Source organism: Drosophila yakuba, chromosome 3L (assembly GCF_016746365.2).
Source record: "Drosophila yakuba strain Tai18E2 chromosome 3L, Prin_Dyak_Tai18E2_2.1, whole genome shotgun sequence".
NCBI classification, from domain to species: domain Eukaryota; kingdom Metazoa; phylum Arthropoda; class Insecta; order Diptera; family Drosophilidae; genus Drosophila; species Drosophila yakuba.
In genome coordinates this window covers 5,306,044-5,325,341 of record NC_052529.2, presented here as the reverse complement: position 1 = coordinate 5,325,341, position 19,298 = coordinate 5,306,044, and the positions used below count along the sequence as shown (strand labels likewise).

General features: G+C 40.4%; 2 protein-coding genes across 9 annotated transcripts in view; one reads left to right on the top strand and one right to left on the bottom strand.

Moving 5' to 3' along the window:
- LOC6533001 (contactin-associated protein-like 2) overlaps nt 1–19,298 on the top strand; it is a 64,611-nt gene that overhangs the window by 599 nt on the left and 44,714 nt on the right. For 4 of the 8 annotated variants that reach the window (XM_015194277.2, XM_039373864.1, XM_039373862.1 and 1 more), the window contains exons 1-6: nt 3,609–5,454; nt 10,986–11,551; nt 11,668–11,941; nt 13,442–13,661; nt 14,882–15,017; nt 16,461–16,745. In XM_015194277.2, the coding sequence (XP_015049763.1) occupies nt 5,444–5,454; nt 10,986–11,551; nt 11,668–11,941; nt 13,442–13,661; nt 14,882–15,017; nt 16,461–16,745 (1,492 nt within the window). In that variant the 5' untranslated portion in view covers nt 3,609–5,443. Of the gene's footprint in view, nt 1–3,607; nt 5,455–10,985; nt 11,552–11,667; nt 11,942–13,441; nt 13,662–14,881; nt 15,018–16,460; nt 16,746–19,298 lie in introns of those variants that run through there. The other 4 variants (XM_015194276.2, XM_015194275.2, XM_039373860.2 and 1 more) reach the window with 3 other exon arrangements.
- On the bottom strand, nt 8,605–9,036 carry LOC6533003. The gene has a single exon (XM_002093702.4). It carries the CDS (start codon nt 9,002–9,004, stop codon nt 8,738–8,740), a length of 267 nt encoding a protein of 88 aa, XP_002093738.1. The 5' UTR covers nt 9,005–9,036; the 3' UTR covers nt 8,605–8,737.

The window sequence follows — 19,298 nt, the reverse complement described above, 5'->3', positions numbered from 1 at the left end:
GGCGATACGAGAGGTTCTATCGCTGACGCCTCCGATCGAGTATGATTGATTAATTGCTTGAATCTCGAGCAAATTTACGAGCGGCTCATTGATTGCCGTGCCAATTTGTCATAAAAAGTCTGGGCGGCTTATATTTAGATTGATTGATGAAAAACCCGCGGAAATTATCACAGTATATATGTTTAAAATAAGATCCTTTATTAGGGTTTTCGCATTTCTTTATTAAAACTGTGATCTCACAGATGCTGCTCATCTCGCAGTTACAAGTATTTACACTTGTATTTTAGATATTCGCAGTAAACTGCTATTTTCCCAATCGTCGAATTTGACACTTCGATTACCGCCGAGGGAAACATCTGAATACCAGGTAATTGCTGGTTGTCAGTTGGCATGCGGAATGCTCTCCACTGGCTTGGGGTGTAAATTATTTGGCATTTATCATTTGAATCTCTGATAATCCCCACCGTGCTGGTGGATATTTACCTCAGATAGCAGGGAGATAATGACGCGCAAGGTTTTGCTCAAGTTCTATTTAATTATTTCTTGTTGACTTTTTCTTAGGGCAATTAAGTGATTCTGATGTTTGCTAGAAATGGTAATTGCCAAAAGCTAGGGCACCAGAATATTCAAAAATAAATAATGCAAACTTTTTATATTTACCTAAAGCTCTTCCCTAAACAATTAGCACATTTCGTTCCAGTGTAAAATTATTAATAAGAAATTTAGTCATAAATAAAACGACATTTTAATAATTTAATTAGTTTGAAACCGTTTGAAGTTCATAAATATATTACCCATATTCAGGAGTCGCTTCATGAGGCAGATTTGTCGGGCTATGTGAACTAGAAGTTCTAATTAGCACAATGCCGTCTGCATATTAATTTGTCAACAAATGAGCGAAAATAAACAATGAGTCGCCAGCCAGCACGCTCCACTTGGCATTTGAAATTTTTTTCGATTTATTGTTTGTTGAAATTATAATTGGAAATCAAGCGGCAGAGATCAAATTAAAATGCAATCTCCCTTCCGAACATAACTCTATAATGTAGTTAATGTTTGGTTAGGCCGATTAATGAGCGAACAATTGGTAGGGCAAACCGATATGTGTCAACAAAAAAGTGAATGCGGTTGACGTTGTGAGAATGTAAAAAATATATAGCAATATATAGTGACAAATTAAATATCACAATAATCGAGTTAAGTGAGGTGGCTCGCAAGGCGACTATTAGATACTCTTTAAATATTTATAAAAATATTATAAATAGTTGATAATGAATTTCAACTAATCTCTTAACATTCTTGAATGTATATCATATATTGCATTTTAAAAAAGAGGCGACAAAATACACCAGAAACCCTTCATTGAATAGGCTATTCTGTTTAAATAATGATAGCAAAACAATCGCTCCACTTCAAAATCAAATTAAGTGGAACTAATTCATGTTTTTCCAAGTGACTATCATGTCACAGCGATTGTACTCGGCTTCACACTTTTCCCTCAGTGTTTTGCAAATTAAAATGACAAACCACTGGACAGGCAAAGTGGACACACGTCTGATGGCATTCGTGTATACGTTTGCCGATCTGTGAGTCTGTGTCAAGTCATTACCATAGCCTATAACGGGCAGACTAAACCGCACGTGATCTCAGACCCCCAGATGGTGTTGTTGTTGTTGTTGTTGTTATTGTTGTTATTGTAGTGAAACACCCTCACACACAATTGCATATATAACTGGTTTAATAAGCTCGAGCGACGTTGGTTTCTCGATCACATGACAACAAGATCGGTGAATGGTGTTCGCTCGTGGAGGTTTTTATATGTTTTCGAGCATCAAATGCAATTAACCAATAAGCAAAATAATAAACGCCTCTAATGAATTCACAACAGTAAAAATGTCCATCTCAGAGCAGGCACGCAGTAGCCGGGGTCAAAGGTCAATCGCCAATTTTTGTTTGACCGAGCCGCGCAATTCTCTCATGTCATCGTTTCTGGCAAAAGAGACAAGCATGTATAAGAGTTTGTTTAACAAGGATGTAGTGAAAAAAATACTATAAATAAATAGTTAGTTTGGATGTAATATAATATAAATAATTATTTATTTCTTTGTAATTAAAAATCTGTCTTTATAAATTTTGTAGTGTAACTATAAGGTGTTTAAACCGCATCTATTCAAAATAGTATTTTAATTCTTGATGGTTTTAGAATGCGTTGCAAATTTATGCCTGCATGCAAGCACAAAGAAATTGAAACCCAGTTGAAGAGACTTTTTTTTTTAGTATTTTTCTCAGTGTGCGAATATATTTTCCCTCCCATTGATGGGCGGCAGATAAGGCGCAGCAGCAACAAAATAGAATTGTGTATGTCATCTGGTCGGATCTTGGATCTTGGGACACAATCATTATCGTGGTTGCCCAGATGCGTACACACTCGTGCATGGCCACAATTTGTCTACGACGGAACGCGAGAGTTGCAATTTTCGAATTAAGACAATTGCCACACGAATTACGAAGCCAAGATGCCCCGTCTAGATTCGCGACCCACGGCATCTGATTCGCTTTCCTTCGCCGTGCAAAAAAAAATCAATGCCAAAAGTAATGCAAATTTTGTGACAGATGCTTTTTTCGTGGCGCATTGTCGCCCGGCTGCCGAAAATAAATTGAATTTTAAATGAGCGGCAAAAACCTACGTAGAAGTCATCAAATATTTAGATAACACTGGGGCCACAGAGCCAAAGGCTAGACTTAAGATATGGAAGGACATCGAACTGCATGGTGCCGTTCATCTCAGTAAATGGTAAAAAATATATCTGCGTAATACCTTTTCTTAAGCTTAAAGAATGTGTATTGTATACAGCCTTAACTAACTAACTAATTCTAAACTCAATTCTGTCTATTCAATGTACCCCAACTACTTGGCAGAGTATCCAATAAAGGGTAACCAAATAAATTAGAGAAATCTTAGTCCCTGGCCTTTTGTCTTACAGACTCGGCGCAATCACAGCCCAAACACCCAACAGATACGGATACATTGTCGCCGGCAATTTGGCCTCAGATGTGCGGCAGATCGGCGGTAATTTTCCAATTGACGCCTATTACGGTTAATCGTAGCAGTGACCCAAGTCCGGACCAAGCTTAAACTAATAATGTGCCCAGTTTAATGGCTAAGCCGCAGCAAATCGCCCGGTCAGTCCAAGGCACATACATACATCCCAATGGCCCCCGCTCTTAAGTCGGCACCCACTACATAACCGCCACAAGACCGCACGACATCGTTGTCTCGGTCTCGAATGCTATATGTCACCCACCCATTTTGCTAACCACTCCTCGCCCATGTGTTTGTACACCGGGAGAAAGTTGTAGCACAAATTTTCTCTTATTTATTTCCAACATTTTATGGCATTGAGTTCTAATAGGAACTAGATTGTTTTAAACTTAGGAATTAATATTAAATATAAAACAACATAAATCACAGAATGAATATTTAACTATACACCAACTTCGTTGATTTTTTCTCGCGGTGCACGATATGTTCTATTGTTGTTCCTGCTGCTTAGCACGCTAACTAACTAGCAGCCGTCGTCGCTGCTTTAGCATTTCATCGCTGGAATTAGTCGCACCGCGTAGTTCGAAGCAAGTGGATTAAATGGTGACGAAAGATACAGTCCTCCGTCGCCGGCCGCCAAATGAAGTATTCATTATCCTGGACAAGCAATTAGCACGTCGCCTGTGAGACGGGTCAATTCGGCAGCACAAAAGGATGCGCATTGGCATTGCTCATACGACGTGTTGGCCGCCAGAATCTGGCTTAATCAAGAGGCCTTTTTGGGCATGCGGATCCTTTAACCGGATCTCGGTGTCTGTGTCCTGTTTTCGGCTTTTCCGGTTCGATGTGCCGTGTGTCCCGAGTGTACCGTGCGTTTCGATTGTCTCTGATTTCACGCAAATGTAATCCTCGACCGCTTGATTTCGGTGCGTTTTTCGGTTTGTGTTTCGTGACTTGAGTAAAGGCAAAAGTTGATTCATCAGCCGCAGGATACACGCAAACAAACAAACAAACAAATAGAGCTGTACGAGTTCACACGGGCTTGAGTTTTATGTGTGCGTCAGCAGAAAATAAAATAGTGAAAATATAAAGCACAATACCACTGCAGCGACACATCCTTGAATCCTTCGTTCATATATATAGTATATGTGTATATATATAAACATACATATATGAAGCGAGCGAAACGAGCGCTCAGTCACGCAAAACGCCAGCGCACTTTGACCTCATTTTGGGCAACGTTTTACGCTCCAGTGTGTGACCCTGCCACGCCCCCTTTCCTTCAATCCTGCCGCCCCCTTCGACATGTGTGTGCGCTCAGGAAGCAAATTAAATCAATAAGTTGGCGTATCATCGCTTAAACAGGATAAACTGCAGATTGCAATTTTTTTTAGCAACCTCTATTAAAATGGTTTTCAAGTGTTCGTTTGTGTTTGCTGTATGTAATTAAGCCATTTTTGGCCAGTTTATAAAAACGCACAATCGCAAACGCATTTAATTTAATAAATGCGGATATATAAAGTGCTGGAGCCGCAATAAATGTGAATTGAAATGGAAATTTTTGAAAATTTCACTCGTTTTTGAATGAATTAGCAAATGTAAATTATAAAGAATTGAATGTATCTGCGCTTTCTCCATTAACATGACCATTTTAACTAATGAAAATAATAAACTCGTTACCGGAAATGCATTTAAATAAATATTATTTATAAATACGCGACTGAATGGCAAAGCAAGTGCAAGTTAAACGTAAATGATGCCAATTATTTTCGCCAATGTAAAAAGGTCTTTGTTTTGTAAATCAATAAACGAAATTTAAGCCCATAATGTGTGTCCCTGAAAGATATTAACAATTATATACAAATTGCATTTAAATGTATTTAACGGATCAACATAAAATCGTCATGTAAAGAAAACTCAGCGATTACAGTTCAAGTTTATTGAATGCGGGCAAAATACATGTGCAGTTCAACAGTAAATATATTTTTAAAAAAATATTACCTAATTAAATTCTGTGCAAATATCAAATCAACACAAATAGAAACTTAATAAAACGTTCAAAGATTCAATAATATTTGAACAAAAAAATGAGTTAAATCAATGTTGGATATTTAAAACAAGTGTGTGGAAAAGTACACAATTGTACTTCCAATGCTACACATAAAAATACCTGATAATTTTACAGCAATAATTAAACAACCATTTAATCAAAATAAAAAGTATTTTGCTATTTATAAAGCATAAAACAAACTTTAGCTATTTCCAGCAAATCAAATAAATATTACAAATAAACTAAGATACCTACACTTTATTCACGACCGCACAATAAGGGTTTAAGGATTTTCAAGTTGGCCAACACCAATCAATAAAGTTGGCCAATTGCTATGGGCCATTTATGACATGCCGGTGTGGTAAGGAGTAATTTATTGATACACTTATAGACTAAATAGATTATTATTCACACGGGACTCAGTCAATTAAATGTATATACACGCACGTCCCATTAAAAAGCGCTCAGTAATCAGGAGTTAACATAATTCTTTGACGATGCACTCGCTGCGCAAGTTAAGAAACAAATAGTTAGATTGCACCCACAAGTGCAAGCAAATTAAATAATAATTATTTATACAATGGCCGAATAACAGGCAATTATAATGCATATGGAGCAGGCCAAACGGAAATTCCCGGACAAACAGACACACAGAGTTGAACAATTCCAAAACTAAACTAAACTCAACGCGTCCAACGAGGCGTATGAATTTCGTTTGGTATTCTAAGCCATGTTACTGGGCATTAGGCGAATACGAATACTCGTATGTGAGTTTGTGACATAAACTATTGCTAAATGCAAACATTTATAGTTTCGTTTAATGGCTCAATGTGTCGCTTCGTCGGGCGACAGGCATTAAATCATTTTTAAAGTGCCTGCAAATAATTGAATTTGTTAGTTTGCAAATGCTCGCACAAATCTTGTCTGCAGTGTCTTTGTCTTCACAGTGAAAGGTGACTATGAAGGATACCATAAAAGTGTCTTTAAAAACAAAAACGAAATATCTGAGAATTAATTATTAAAAATTCATTTATTCTGCATTATAAATCAGAAAAGTAAACTTGTCTTGAACAACTAATCTCATTTGAGTCTGTCTTCTTAAGTTGTATATGTGTCTTGGCAATTAATATTAATTGAAATGTGAAATTTTAATTTACATAAGTTGAGGCAGGCCAAGTTATCATCGTTCTAGATTAATGCATTTATTAATTAAGAAAATTAAATTATTCAACAGACCTGGATGATGACTCGGAATTATTATCGCTCAATCAATTAGCTATCAAAATTGTATAAACATTTAAACTTTATTATGTAGCTATAGCTATCCAAAAATCAATATCAGATCTATTCTTTGTTCTATTTTAAAGGGTCTCTTGCTTACATTTTTAGTACATAAAACTTTAGAGGAGCCAATTTTTTTGTAAAAATCCGCTGCATAAATATTTCTACTGTGAATGCGAATACTCACTGTGAAGTTTACTCACATGAGGGCGACTTGTGAAGCGAAACTGAACGGCTAAATGCCTGCAGCATTCGCCTCGTTTCTCGACCTTCCGCCTTCTTTCCCGTGTCCTTTGTCTTGCGAGCTCCTAGTTCCTTCCTTGGTCCTGGAACCGTTCAGAGTTCTCCCACGCAGTTAGCAGCGTTCATTCATGCATCCTGACTTCTATTGTGCAACAGATACACACACACACACATGCACTTCGCATGTGGCAGTGATATACTTCGCACTTGGCGAGTGCGACCGTGACGCTAACAGCATCAAAGACTAGAACAACAATGGCAAAGGCCATTGTTGCTGTCTTTGCCATTGTTGTCGTCACTTAATATACAAATTTCAGTAAATATTTTCCAGACACTACACACTCACACAAGGAGTGCAATTTCCGCGAGCTGAATTCGCTCTGCACACGATTTTCTGCCCAAAACCATTTCCCATTTCCATTTTCTGTCTCGAGTTCCTTGGGCAACAATTCGTTCAATTTCATGCAATCAAGTTATTTTAATTCATTACCCTTACGCGACCAACACTTGGGAGACATGCTAGCAGCTCCAACAAACACAACAAACACACACTTTCCCTACCAGTGGAGTATGCCCCGGAAAATCCCCCCCTGGAAACCCCCCCTCGAGGCCCATCGATCCCCGCCATTGTCGCTGTAAGTGCATGTGCATTTTGCCTTGCGACACTTGACATTTACATACACACACGCTTAAGCACTGCAAAAAAAAACTGCCTGAGTTCCTTTATTTACCAAAATAGGGAATTGCCTTGGAACAAAATAACTATTGATAAATAGACAACCCCTTTTTAGCCTGAAAATTATTTACAGTATCCTAAAAAAAAGATTTTGTAAAAATAATATTAAACAATATAAATATTAAACAATAAACAAATAAAAAGTATCACAAAAACTTTGTAAATCCATAGAAATTTGTCAAATTCAGTAGAAGTTTTTGCTCAGTGCACTATTTGCATGTGTTGAGACTGCACATCCACACAGACATGCCAAGGAATATAGAGCCTCACGCACGACTATCAAAATGTCAGACATCTGTCATTTCATTTAATTTGACTTCACTTTGCTTTCATTTGCCCTCCCACTTTTTTCGCCCAGCCTTGTGCGCTTTCTTTTTCCAATGTCTCCTTCAATTTTCCGCCCCACAGCCAAACGTATGTATATAGCAATATATACATGTATATATCTATATATATTTATGTATAGCTGTATGGCGAGGGAGGCGTCGATGTTGGAAACAAACGTGTAATTTAGCGGGTGGTGTTTGGAGGGGGTGGAAGTGGATAGGGGAAGAAGGGATCCCCCCCCCCCCTTCAGGCAGCTGTTATTACTTAGTTGTTGTACTTGTAGTTGTTGTTCCTGCCATTTTTGTATTGTTGTTGTTGTGCTTGGTGTGCAACGTACGCGAGCTCAATTTAAATCGCTTTGCGTTTGCCATGAAAGCGGTGAAAAGCGAGAAGGAAAAGGAAGAAAAAGGAAGGAAAAGTGCGAAAAGTTGCGCGGAAAATGCATCGATCAATGAATACCCTTAATGGGGTTAGTAAAATATTGCAAGAGTTTAAATAAATGGTTGAGTGGCTGCGCGATATAGTGAATGATTGAATTAAGGAAATTCCAATGGGAGTTTATTGATATCGGAGTGCTGATAAATGGCTTACGATTCCAATAAAAATGGAAAGGAATGCAGATTATTAATTATTGAAGCAGTTACATGAAAATTAGGTCTGGGGTTATGATTAAAAATATATGCATATGTAGTTTTTTGGCAAATAGATTAAGGCTTTTAGTCTTTGGTATAAATTATTTAATAATTTTATCGGAGAAAAAGTTAATTTGTATATATTTCCAGTCACAACCTCTACCTAATTCTTATTACTTAACTTTTGTAAGCCCAAATAATAAATAGATCTTATTCTTTTCTAAAAATTCAACCAAACCATCCCACTTGTATATCCCATTCCTTGAAAGGGCATCTCCAAAGACAACTTTGCTTGATTTGCATAGGAAATTTTATTTCTTTAAGCTTAAACCAACTAAACTACGGAAGAGCACACATCATTTGCGCCAAACTAAAACTAATTAAAGTGGCAACCCCGAGGGGAAGTCGAAATATCCTTTTTCGACTCAACCCCTCCTCTCCTGCTGCTTGGCTATGACTTTCAGCTGCTTGTTGCGGTGCTTGAGTTTCTGCTGAAGTTGCCTTTTGAACTGCGTTTGTCTGCTGAGGATCTGCAGATCCTCGGGTGAGCAGCTGGACAAGCGTTGCTTCTGCTCGGCTATAAGCTCCTTGGTCAACTGAATCTTGGTCTTGGACACCCGGACGTAGAGCATTTGGCGACGTTGCAGCTCCTGGCGGTGCAAAAATAAAGCGTAGGCGACGGATGCTTCCATGCTGGCGGCTTACTGGCGAATGAGTAACAGGTCGGCGGTTATCGTGGTTTTTAAAGGACCTCTGCGTCCAAGGACCTCTTTCTATGTGCATGCCAGGTCTTGTTTATCTTGCGTTTTTTGCCTGTCCTGCGGGTTTCCTAATACTTCGCCGCCAATCCTTTGGGCCGCCGTTTTACCTGCGAACCGATTTACCGGGCTCTCTAATCGCCTTCCCACGCAGGTAACAGATGGTTTATCGGTCCAAGTTTTCTTTTCGCTTCTTGCTCGTGCTGGTACGTTAATGCACTTTAGGCCAAAATCCTTCGCATATGGCCAACAGGCAGCAGTGGGTTTCCTTGCGGGTCTGGGTCCTTCAGCAAAGTTAGGTAAACTTTTGCTCTTCGCTCCCCACGAAAAAAGAGTGGGATTGGCGATGGGTGGCACTTGGACATGGACACATTTAGCAAACTTCTTGGTCATGCAGCTTCGCAGCGCATATTCAATGGAATTTTGGGGCCATCCATCTAAAGGACAGTGCAGCTTGGCTGGACTCACCGAGCGACAGGATGGCACGCACGTCCTGGACAGCCCAGCATATGCATCAATAATTTTTGCCAGCATGCAACTGCACTGAGAAAAAATTACTTGATGAAGAAATAGGGAATTTTTGGTTTTCTATGAATTAACTTAAAATTCTGCTGATCGGGACAATATATAAACATATTATAAAGATGCAAATGCTTCATTACTTTATGAACCAAATTAAATGCAAGTTTTAATGAACTTTGATCCACATCTTTTGATTTTCTCCACAAAACCTTACAACTTTTTTGCTTTTCCATTCTTTTTCTCCGTGTTGACCCGGCCTAAGACCCGGACCCGAAACCAGGAACCCAGAACCCGATCCGCACACGAACCCGTGTCTAATGCCACACCAACACTTTGAGGTTTATTAATTCGCATGAACTCCGTCCGGCTGCTCGACCCTGCACTCATTTTTCATGCTGTCCGGGCAACGAAAGCCACAATTAAAAATTGCTTATGAACGGAAATGGCAGACAAAAAAGGGAAAATAACTGCCTGCCGCTTAGAAGCTGGACCCAACTTTCAGTCTAAACCATAATCTGAGCCATGGGAAAGCACTCAAAGTTTTCCGGGGTGGAAGGGGGCGGTGTGCGAAAAACTTAATTTCCTATTTCCTTTGCAGTTTCCGCTCACTGCCACATACCGTCCTCCATCCATCCATTTGGTGTAAACTGTGCGCATCATTATTTTGGAATTTTTGACACTTTTTTAGCTTGCTGGTGCTAAGCTACTTGTAAATCAACCCAAGCTCATGCGTCTTCCTCTAGCCACTGTCTTTTATATATTGGTGTATAAGTGTGTGAGTGTGAGTGTATGTGTGTGTGTCACATTTCCGGCGGAAGTGAAAGCAGAAAACTTGGTTCGTTTTCCTCCTCGCTAAATGGCATCAAGAAATGCAGCATCGTCGCCTCAGAGGAACAGAGACATTGACTGATGATGATGAGCACGATGATGTAAATGGGATTTTAGTGCCGCACATGACAATAGTAAACTTCTTTAGCAGCCGGAATCATAAGCTGTGATGTCTCTGTTCAGATCTCTGCTCTGTGCTCTTGTGACATGCAAGTAAATTGCCTTGCTAAATTTATTGCGCAATTACAAGGAAATCTAATGAGCAAAGAAAAGGATGAGCCGGAAAGAAGATCCACTTAATTCCGGCTACGAAAAAGGAGAATTCGTTGCCTTGTGAGATTAAATATATAATAATTTTTCCAAGGGCGCAACTATTTTAATACAAAATGGCTACTCGTATTGAGGCTAAGCTGCTCTAAAATATTTTAAACTTAAAAGTGGTATTTAAAAATTAAAAACTCCTTAAAACCCGTCAGCTTAAATGTCTTCAGCTTCTAAGTAGTCTTAAGAATCTAACAAAGTTTCACAACCGAGTTAATCCATTAAAATCTTTTCTGTTTTTCAGCTCCCAAGGAAAAATAGGCCATTGCCCATTCTCCGTCCACAAAATGGCTTTCCCTTATATCCTGGCACTGCTGCCCCTCATTTGCTCCGCCTCAGGGCTCAGTCTTCCGAATATGACCTCAACGGATGCAGTGGTTGCCGGTGGAGGCATTTTGCCAATCCTCATTGCAGGAAATCCCGGCAATCTGGGGAGCAGCAACATGAGTCTGGCAGGCGGCGTAGGATTGGCTGGCAGCAGTCCCGGCGGACAATCGGTACCGGATTCCGGAGGAGGCAACTCTGCGGGCGGCTCGCCGACGGGTGGCAGCAGCGGCACCGGCGGCGGTGGCAGCAACAGCGGCATTAGTGGCAACAACTCGGCCATGATCCAAGGGCAAAAGAGCAGCCAGTACGAGAAGTGTGCGGGTCCTGGAGATCCGGGTCCCTGCAAGCAGTACATTTACAAGTGGCGCTACGAGCCAACCACCAACGAGTGCACCAACTTCATTTGGGGCGGTTGTGAAGGAAATCCGCAGAACCGCTTCGGCACCGAGGCGGAGTGCCTGTTCCACTGCATCGGCGGGCCACGTAAGGATTTTCTAGATTTTGTGACTTAATATCCATACAACCTTTAATTAGCTTACATATTAATACGTTAACTGCAATCACATTGATATTTATAACGATTAATTCACCTCTTGCAGACACTCTACCACCGTTCCTGCAATCCACCACCCGTGAGCCGAGCACCACGGAAAGTTCCATGCTCCTCGGCTTGCCGTACACCCAGAGTCCGGTTCAGTCGCCGGACGGAATGGGCGGGGCAGAGGGCGGTGATGGCACCACGCCCGTGCCCATCGAACAGCGCGGCCCCGAGCTGACTTTCGCGGAGACGGGCCAAGGCAAAACTTTCATTTTCGCCAAGAACAACACGTTCATCCAAATGGACGGCGACATCATACAGACATTTCAATTAAGGTGAGTGCAGCGCAGTCCACTGCAGGTGCAGCTGGGGCAACTGACCACCTGGCAGGTGGCAGCCTCAGGTCCTTTGCATGCCACTGCGCTGCAACGGTCGCGTCATTTGGCGGATTGTTGGCCTTTTGGCTGAAAAGTGGTTGATTCGCTTAACCCCAGAAAGCGCAGGGGATTAATTTTGAAATTCAGTTTTATCTGGGTTCTACAGATTGAAATCATTGGATTATTTTCTTTAAGTATGCAGTATTTATATAAATAAGTATCCTGAAAATCACACTAATGCCATTCATGAAGTGCAGGCACTTCAAATACCAACTAAAATATCTCTAACGAATTTTCAAAATACAGAACAGTGAAATCCGACTTTTGAGTGGAAATGAAACCAAAACATCAATCTGACAGCCAAAGTTATTAGGTCTAAAAAATGCTTAAGCCCCTTTACGAAATACTTCCATACTTATGGGGTTAATGGCGAGTGCTGTGCAGCAGAGCAATTAGCCAAACTGACGTTGCCTTAACAGTTTCAAAATTGATTTTCTCTCAGCAATTTTCTTGGGGGACTGCAGCCTTATCGGCAGCTTACACAAAACAATCAAAAGGCAGGCGGAAAAGGCGAAAAAGTCAGAGAAACAAAAAAGCGTACCAGCAACCAGGTCAAAAGTTAATTTTCTGCTCAATTGCCAGAACCTTTCGGCTCATGTTGTGACATCTAAATGGTCCAAAACGACTTCTGGTCCCCAGATCTTGGGGGTATTTAAATTTAAAATTCAATTTGGTTAGAAACATTTGACATTTGCATATTAAATTAAGAAAAAAAAAATATTATTTAAATTCGTACTGTGTGCACATGCTGCACAAACATGTAGACAGTCAGGCAAATAAAATTAAACATAACTTTGCCAAATAGAACTTTTACTTGTTATCCATGTTGCCGCTGGCCAGTAGCTCCTACTACGTACATACTTGGCCAACTTGGCAATTTGTGCAGTAGTTTTAATTGTAACTCATGTGGCTGCCGACAGCAGGAGCAGCACAAACAACAACAGCACCGGCAACAGCAGTCAAGAGCAAAGAACAAATAAATTTAAAACTCTGTCAGGCAAACACACATGTGCTTAAAAGTCCGGCCAACTTGGCTATTTTCTGGCAATACTCGGGTTTGTCTTGGAAATATCTAGTTATAATTCGTTAAGCTAGAAAGAGATTTTCGGGACTGGTAATCAAATGCAAAGGAGTTTCGTTCTCTATACAAAAGTTTATTTTGCCAGCAGATATTCATTTAATTACCAGATAAAACGAAAACATCAAATAGAAGGCTCACCAAGTTTCCAAACAGCTGGTTACATTATTAAATAATTATTTCATATTTTATAATTCATATATTGCAAGCACTTAAAATTAGCCAAATGCCAAATGAAGCCACTTTTGGAAGCCCACATCTGCAACTGAAATGCTAATGCACTAACCGCTCTGCGTCTTTCTGTCTTTCCGTCATTGCAGACTTTGCCGTGAGATTTCATTTCAATTCCGCACCAGACTGCCGCACGGCCTGCTCGTCTATCACAACGTTAAGAATCCGGATCGCATTATTTTGGACCCCTATGCACTCTACGTGATTGTGGAGAAGGGCCAGCTGAAGGTGGTCCATGTCTTTGGCAAGCATTCAACGAGTGTCACTGTGGGCGAGAGTCTAAATCGAGATGAATGGCACAGTGTGATGGTGAGTGTGTGTACCACCTGTGTGTATGCCCAAAATGTAAAACGGGGTCAAGTCTGGACGAGAACCCTCAAAAGAAACCCGGTCGAAGCCCAGTAATCCTGCGGGGCTATCAGACATCCGGTGGATGTGATTCCACTGGAGAGTTTCTCAGCCCCGCCAGGGTAATGGGCAGGTCGGTTAACATCTGGCGTTTTGGCCAAACATTAGCATGGCCATATGCGTTCAGCAAGCAATTAGCAAGATTGCAATGCGGAATGTGTGCTGCCGGTGCATGTGTGCAAAACGCTTTATCAAATTTTTATAACAAAGCGAGCCAGTTGATTTATGTGCGTTCAACTTTGTTAACTCACCTCGGACATGGGGCATTGGTCCGCTGCTTGCTGGTTGCATGTTGCATGTTGCTGCTGGGTTGTTGCATGATGCTGCTTCTATTGCTGCTGCTGCTGCTGCTGCTTTTCCACGCATGTAGCTAACCGCAATCCCTCAAGCATCGTCGGCATCATCATCATCAATAACAGGGGCAGAAACTAGTGAAAACCCAGTAGCAGCATGTTTTCATATTTAAAACAAGCAGATCCTCTACTAATCACATCCTCATCGCAAATGTTATAAAGTACACAAGAAAAAGTAGAAACTATAACCCGAATATTTTTGAAATTTTATTTTCTTGCATATTTTTCCATAACAAATTAGTGTTATCGTTGAAAATAATTAGTAATCAACTGAGTTTGCATCTGAATTAAATATGCAAGTTTAACAAATTTTAAATATTATAAATTCGCATTTTGGATGCAATTTCGAAATTTTGTTCAATACTGCCATTCATTTTTTCTTAGTGCACTCACACTCATGCAAATGCATACACGTGCAGGCACTCATAAATAACACGAAAATTCCTAATGAATTTCAGCTGATCCCAGCTATGAGTTTGTGCGCGCAGCAGTTGCAATTCATTTTCGTAGATTTTAACCCATGCTGTTGCAGCAGCAGCAGCAGTAGCACCAGCAGCAGCAGCAACAAATAGCAACAAAAGCGGTAGCAACAACAATTTATCGCTTGCCGCTTGCAAAAACATGCAACTTCAACTCGGGGCCAAAACGCATAAATTCATAAATTTTTATCATTTGTCTGTGTGTAAATGCCACGCCCCCAATTGCAGGCTGGCTGGTTTATTGGTTTTACGCTCCTAACCGATACCCAATGCTGTCTGTTTCGCACAGGTGCGCATCGATGTCCATGGCGCAAGATTAATTGCACGCGTCGACAATAGTCAGGAGGAGGTCTATCTGAAAGGACTGAATCACGAGTACAACTACGGCGTCTCCACGAATCTGCCATCGGTGGTCCTGGTCGGAGGTGAGTGCCCAAATCAATTGTGTGAGCGTTCTCGTTCCCATATACCCGTTCCCGATCCCGCACCATTGAAAATCCAGTCCAAAATCCACATCCACATGCAACGCACGCCAACGATGCGCCACAATCAATCATATTAAAGGCAACGCCTGAATGTATGCAATGATTTTCGTACGCGAAATTCGCACATAAACCATCGCATCAACGTGGAACATAGAAAGTTTAGTTTGGGTTTATATATATATATATATATATATGTATATAGATGTGGGATAGAATCGCATACAAGAGAGTCGGTGAAAATCGAAAAATGTGCAAATTGAAAATCGAATTTGCAGTTTAGCGGTGACGACGCACACACTCACGCAATACACGGGAAAATCAAAAACTTAAATTTGAATTCAAATATACCACGAAAGTTTAACAGATTAGTACGTTTGGGAAAGTCTCACTAGCTTTCACATGATTTTAAAGTGTATTTTCTAGTTCATCTTCTAGTTTCATACCATTTACACACTTTACAAAAAGGTAATAAAATTCACGAACTTAAAACATTTCTGCTAGTGAATGAGCGCAAAGAGTCGTGTTACTGAATCTATAAATTCGACTTGCTCATTTCCCATTCAATTGTAAGTGTTCGTATGTATGACTTTGAAAGCTGCTTTGGTGCGTTTATGGAAAATTTAATTATTTCACCAGAGGCATGGAAACTGGGTTTCCATAGCAGGTCGACGTAGTGGGCCATTGATTGCACTGTGATGATGTTGGTCTACTTTTTCACAGTCAGCTCCCGCTGAGCGTGTTATTGGATCGCATGGAGCTAGCGCATTTAGAATGTTAAAGTGCATAATTTTATGTACGTTAGCAGAAAAGAAAGGAAATGTGAAAACGAAATGGAAAGCACGATATGAATTTTACACTTACTCGAATAGGCAACAACTTTTTTTTTTTAATTTTATAAACGGACTAGATAAAAGCAATTAATTATACATATATAAATGGGTTAATGTTGTCCTTGAAAATGTAACGACTTACAGCGAACATATAAAATTATAACCTTTCTAAAATGAGTAAAGCTTCTTTTTTTTATAGAATCCCTACCGCCTTTGTCAGTTTGTATTTTTTTAAACCGGTACTTTGCCAATCCGAAAACTGAGTGGAGACAACTTTTTTAATTAAGCAATATTTAAATCTGTGGCAGCAGCAGCGAACAAAAATTCCATCAAAACTTTCAACTGTAAACAACGAAATTATGTTATGGCCATCTGACATACTCACTCCGCCCAACAAAAAGAGCCCCCCGCCCAAACAGATATAGCCAAAATCCATATCCAAATATCCAGCATGTTAATTAATATGTGGCCAGTGGCCACCCAGTCAAGAACAAACAACTGACCAATGCTCCGCAACTCACATCTCACAACTCCCCGTTGTCCCATTTCGCAGGCCTTTCCTCGGAGGAGAAGCTGCACGGCGTGAAATACATTACTGAGTCCTTTGTGGGCTGCATCCGCAATGTGGTCCTGAGCTCCGGCAAGGCCGCCTCCGACCTGCTGCCCATCGCCCCCCTGGTGGCCACCAAGCACGAGAACGTCAACGAGGGATGCTCGGACATGTGCGAATCCCGGCACAACCTCTGCTTCGTGGGATCTCGCTGCATCAACCACTACGGAGGAATCTCCTGCGACTGCTTTGGCACCCACTACGAGGGCGAGCACTGCGACATATACAGTAAGTACTTGTGCCAGAAAATATCAAACAAATTCCACTTTTACTCAAAATGTAGAAGCATTTTAGAAACAAAGGAAAATATATATCATTAATTTTTCAATCAGTAATATATAGAATTAACAATCAAAGCAAGTATTTAAACATATTTTAAATAATTTACGTTTTCAAAAACAGTCAATTTATTTCCTTTATTAGCTGTTGAGAATAGGTTAATTAAACATCGCTCTAAACACTATGAAACCAAATGATGTTCAAATATATATTTCATTTCAAGTATCTAACTGACACTCTCTCTGTTTTTTGCGAGTGTCATTCACATCCATCCAACTCTGTCCAAATCCCAATATATCTCTGTATCCGGACATGACCCTAGGGGCGCCATTTTGTTTTAATTATAAACTATGTTTGTTTGCCAGTGGTTAGCCACTAGCACTGCCCCTTCGCCTTTCCCCCATTTTGGTCGCTACAGTTTTAAACACGCCTGACCATAAATTATGCAAAATAGTGTTTGACTTTTTGACTGCCGGCCAGCTTGGGCCGCACCAGCGCAAAATGTGCGCAAAATTAGTTTGTTAAGCTCGATATATGTATATGTATGCCCCCCCCACACCCTTCAGCAACATCCGACATTTAGTTAATGACATAAAGCCAATTCCAGGCCGCCATAATCTCAATTAAGTCACGCGAGGCCATTATATAGGCAAGCCTATTAAAAATTGAGCAGCTCGTTTATGTTTTCTGACATTGCACAATTTTCCCGGCACTTTTCATTTCATTCCAACACGAAAATGGCAGTTGGCTATTTGGGCTCCCATGGAAAATGGATTTGTATAACTTACACTTACTTAAGACGATTTAGTTCGTTGGTTCAACTGGATTTTTCCCTTTCTTATTTTTTGCCAAAAACGTGATATTTTTCGCCATAAATTAGCCAAACTTAGCCGCACAGCTAAAATAAATACTGTTTTGTGCTGCTAATTAATATAGCCAACTATGTTTATCCCTACTTTTTGGATTTTCGAAAAAAAAAAATTTGAAAAATTTTTGCATTTTCGATAAGGGGTACCATCATCAAAATTTGCGAAAAATGGCCAAAAATTAGCATCTCAATGTATGTACATGGATCGATAGGGAATTTTGTTACGAATTTAACGAGGTATGGCATTGCACATTTGGACAATTATTTTCACTGCTATCGAAAAAAAACGGTTTATTTTTTATCAAAAAATCGAAAAAAAAAAGTAAAAATTGGGATATTATCAATCGGCGTTTTCGCCATAACTTGGTTAAAAATCAAGTTACCTAACTAAACTAAAGCCAAGTTAGGGCATCTCAGCATGCATTCTTCAGATTTGGTCACCATTGCATTTCAAATGTTTGCTAAAAATTTGCATGCAAATGATGACCAACACATGCCAGCGATGGAAAAAGAAAAAAAAAAATCCAAAATAAAATCCTGACTTCGCGGGTGGCAGTGGAATTAAGCGGAGTCCAGTCCGGGGTATATGTGTTTTTTTTTTGTTTTGTTTTTTTTTTGTGAAAAGTGAGGTGGCGTATTGATGCAACGGACAGCTGCAAATTGCAAAATGAACAAAAAAAAAAGGGAAAAACGCTAACGGTTGGCCGTTGCGTTGGCCATTTTGGAAAACTCGACGTGCCCTCTATCTGGGTATTTCCCTCTCTATCTGTCTAAATGGCGTCTGTCAAGGACATCGAGCGACCGCCGTGACGTGCGAGTTTGTCAAGCATTTACAGCGCCTGCTGCTGCTGTTGCTGCCGCTGCAACTGATCACAATTACGTAACGAGCGCCGGCAAGTGCAAGCAAATTACACAGATGTACCTCACACACATCAGCACCTAGAACCACCCACTGGACCACCACCCACCGCCCAACGCCCACCGCCCGCTGGTTTGCCGGTTGCATGTTGAACTGCTCCTGGAACGGAAACAGTGTCAGGCCATTAAAAGCTCGCACATATCGCACGGTGCAGCTGTATTGCAGTGAGAAAAAAGTTACTAAGTCTAAACTCCTTAATAATACTGCTACAATGTTTTTTTTTATAAGCAGAACATTTTGTATCCTAATCTTATTTGTAGCACTTTTTATCACTTCGTTTCCTTTTGGAAAGTAGTGAAACAGGGATTTCTCGCTATTGAGAATCGAGTCCCACTCTTTGCGCTCAGTGCACGCAAAATGGTGAAAATTCAAATACGTACAGGGTATAAGGGAAACGGGACACAATCAAACGCAGACGCTTTTGTAATGCAATAACTAAAATGACAACTGCCAGTACAAGGACATGAGCCTGTTCATGTGGATTTCACCCTGAACCCAGACAGTAAAGCCCGGAAAAGCCCCTCTTTACACTCATTCCGATTTTTGCAATTTTCCATGCTAAAAGTGTCAACGAAATGCGCTCAGTTGGGGAAATCATTAGCCCCCCAAAAAGCAGGCATCAACATTTCTGAAAGAGACTACAAGATTTTTCGCCTTCTTCCGGCATAAGCGAATTGAAATGCTAGCAAACAGGACAGATTGAGGGTGGGCCATG

Excerpts from the sequence above, each read along its gene's own strand:
- LOC6533003 (XM_002093702.4), bottom strand. The coding sequence starts at position 9,004 with ATGGAAGCATCCGTCGCCTACGCTTTATTTTTGCACCGCCAGGAGCTG.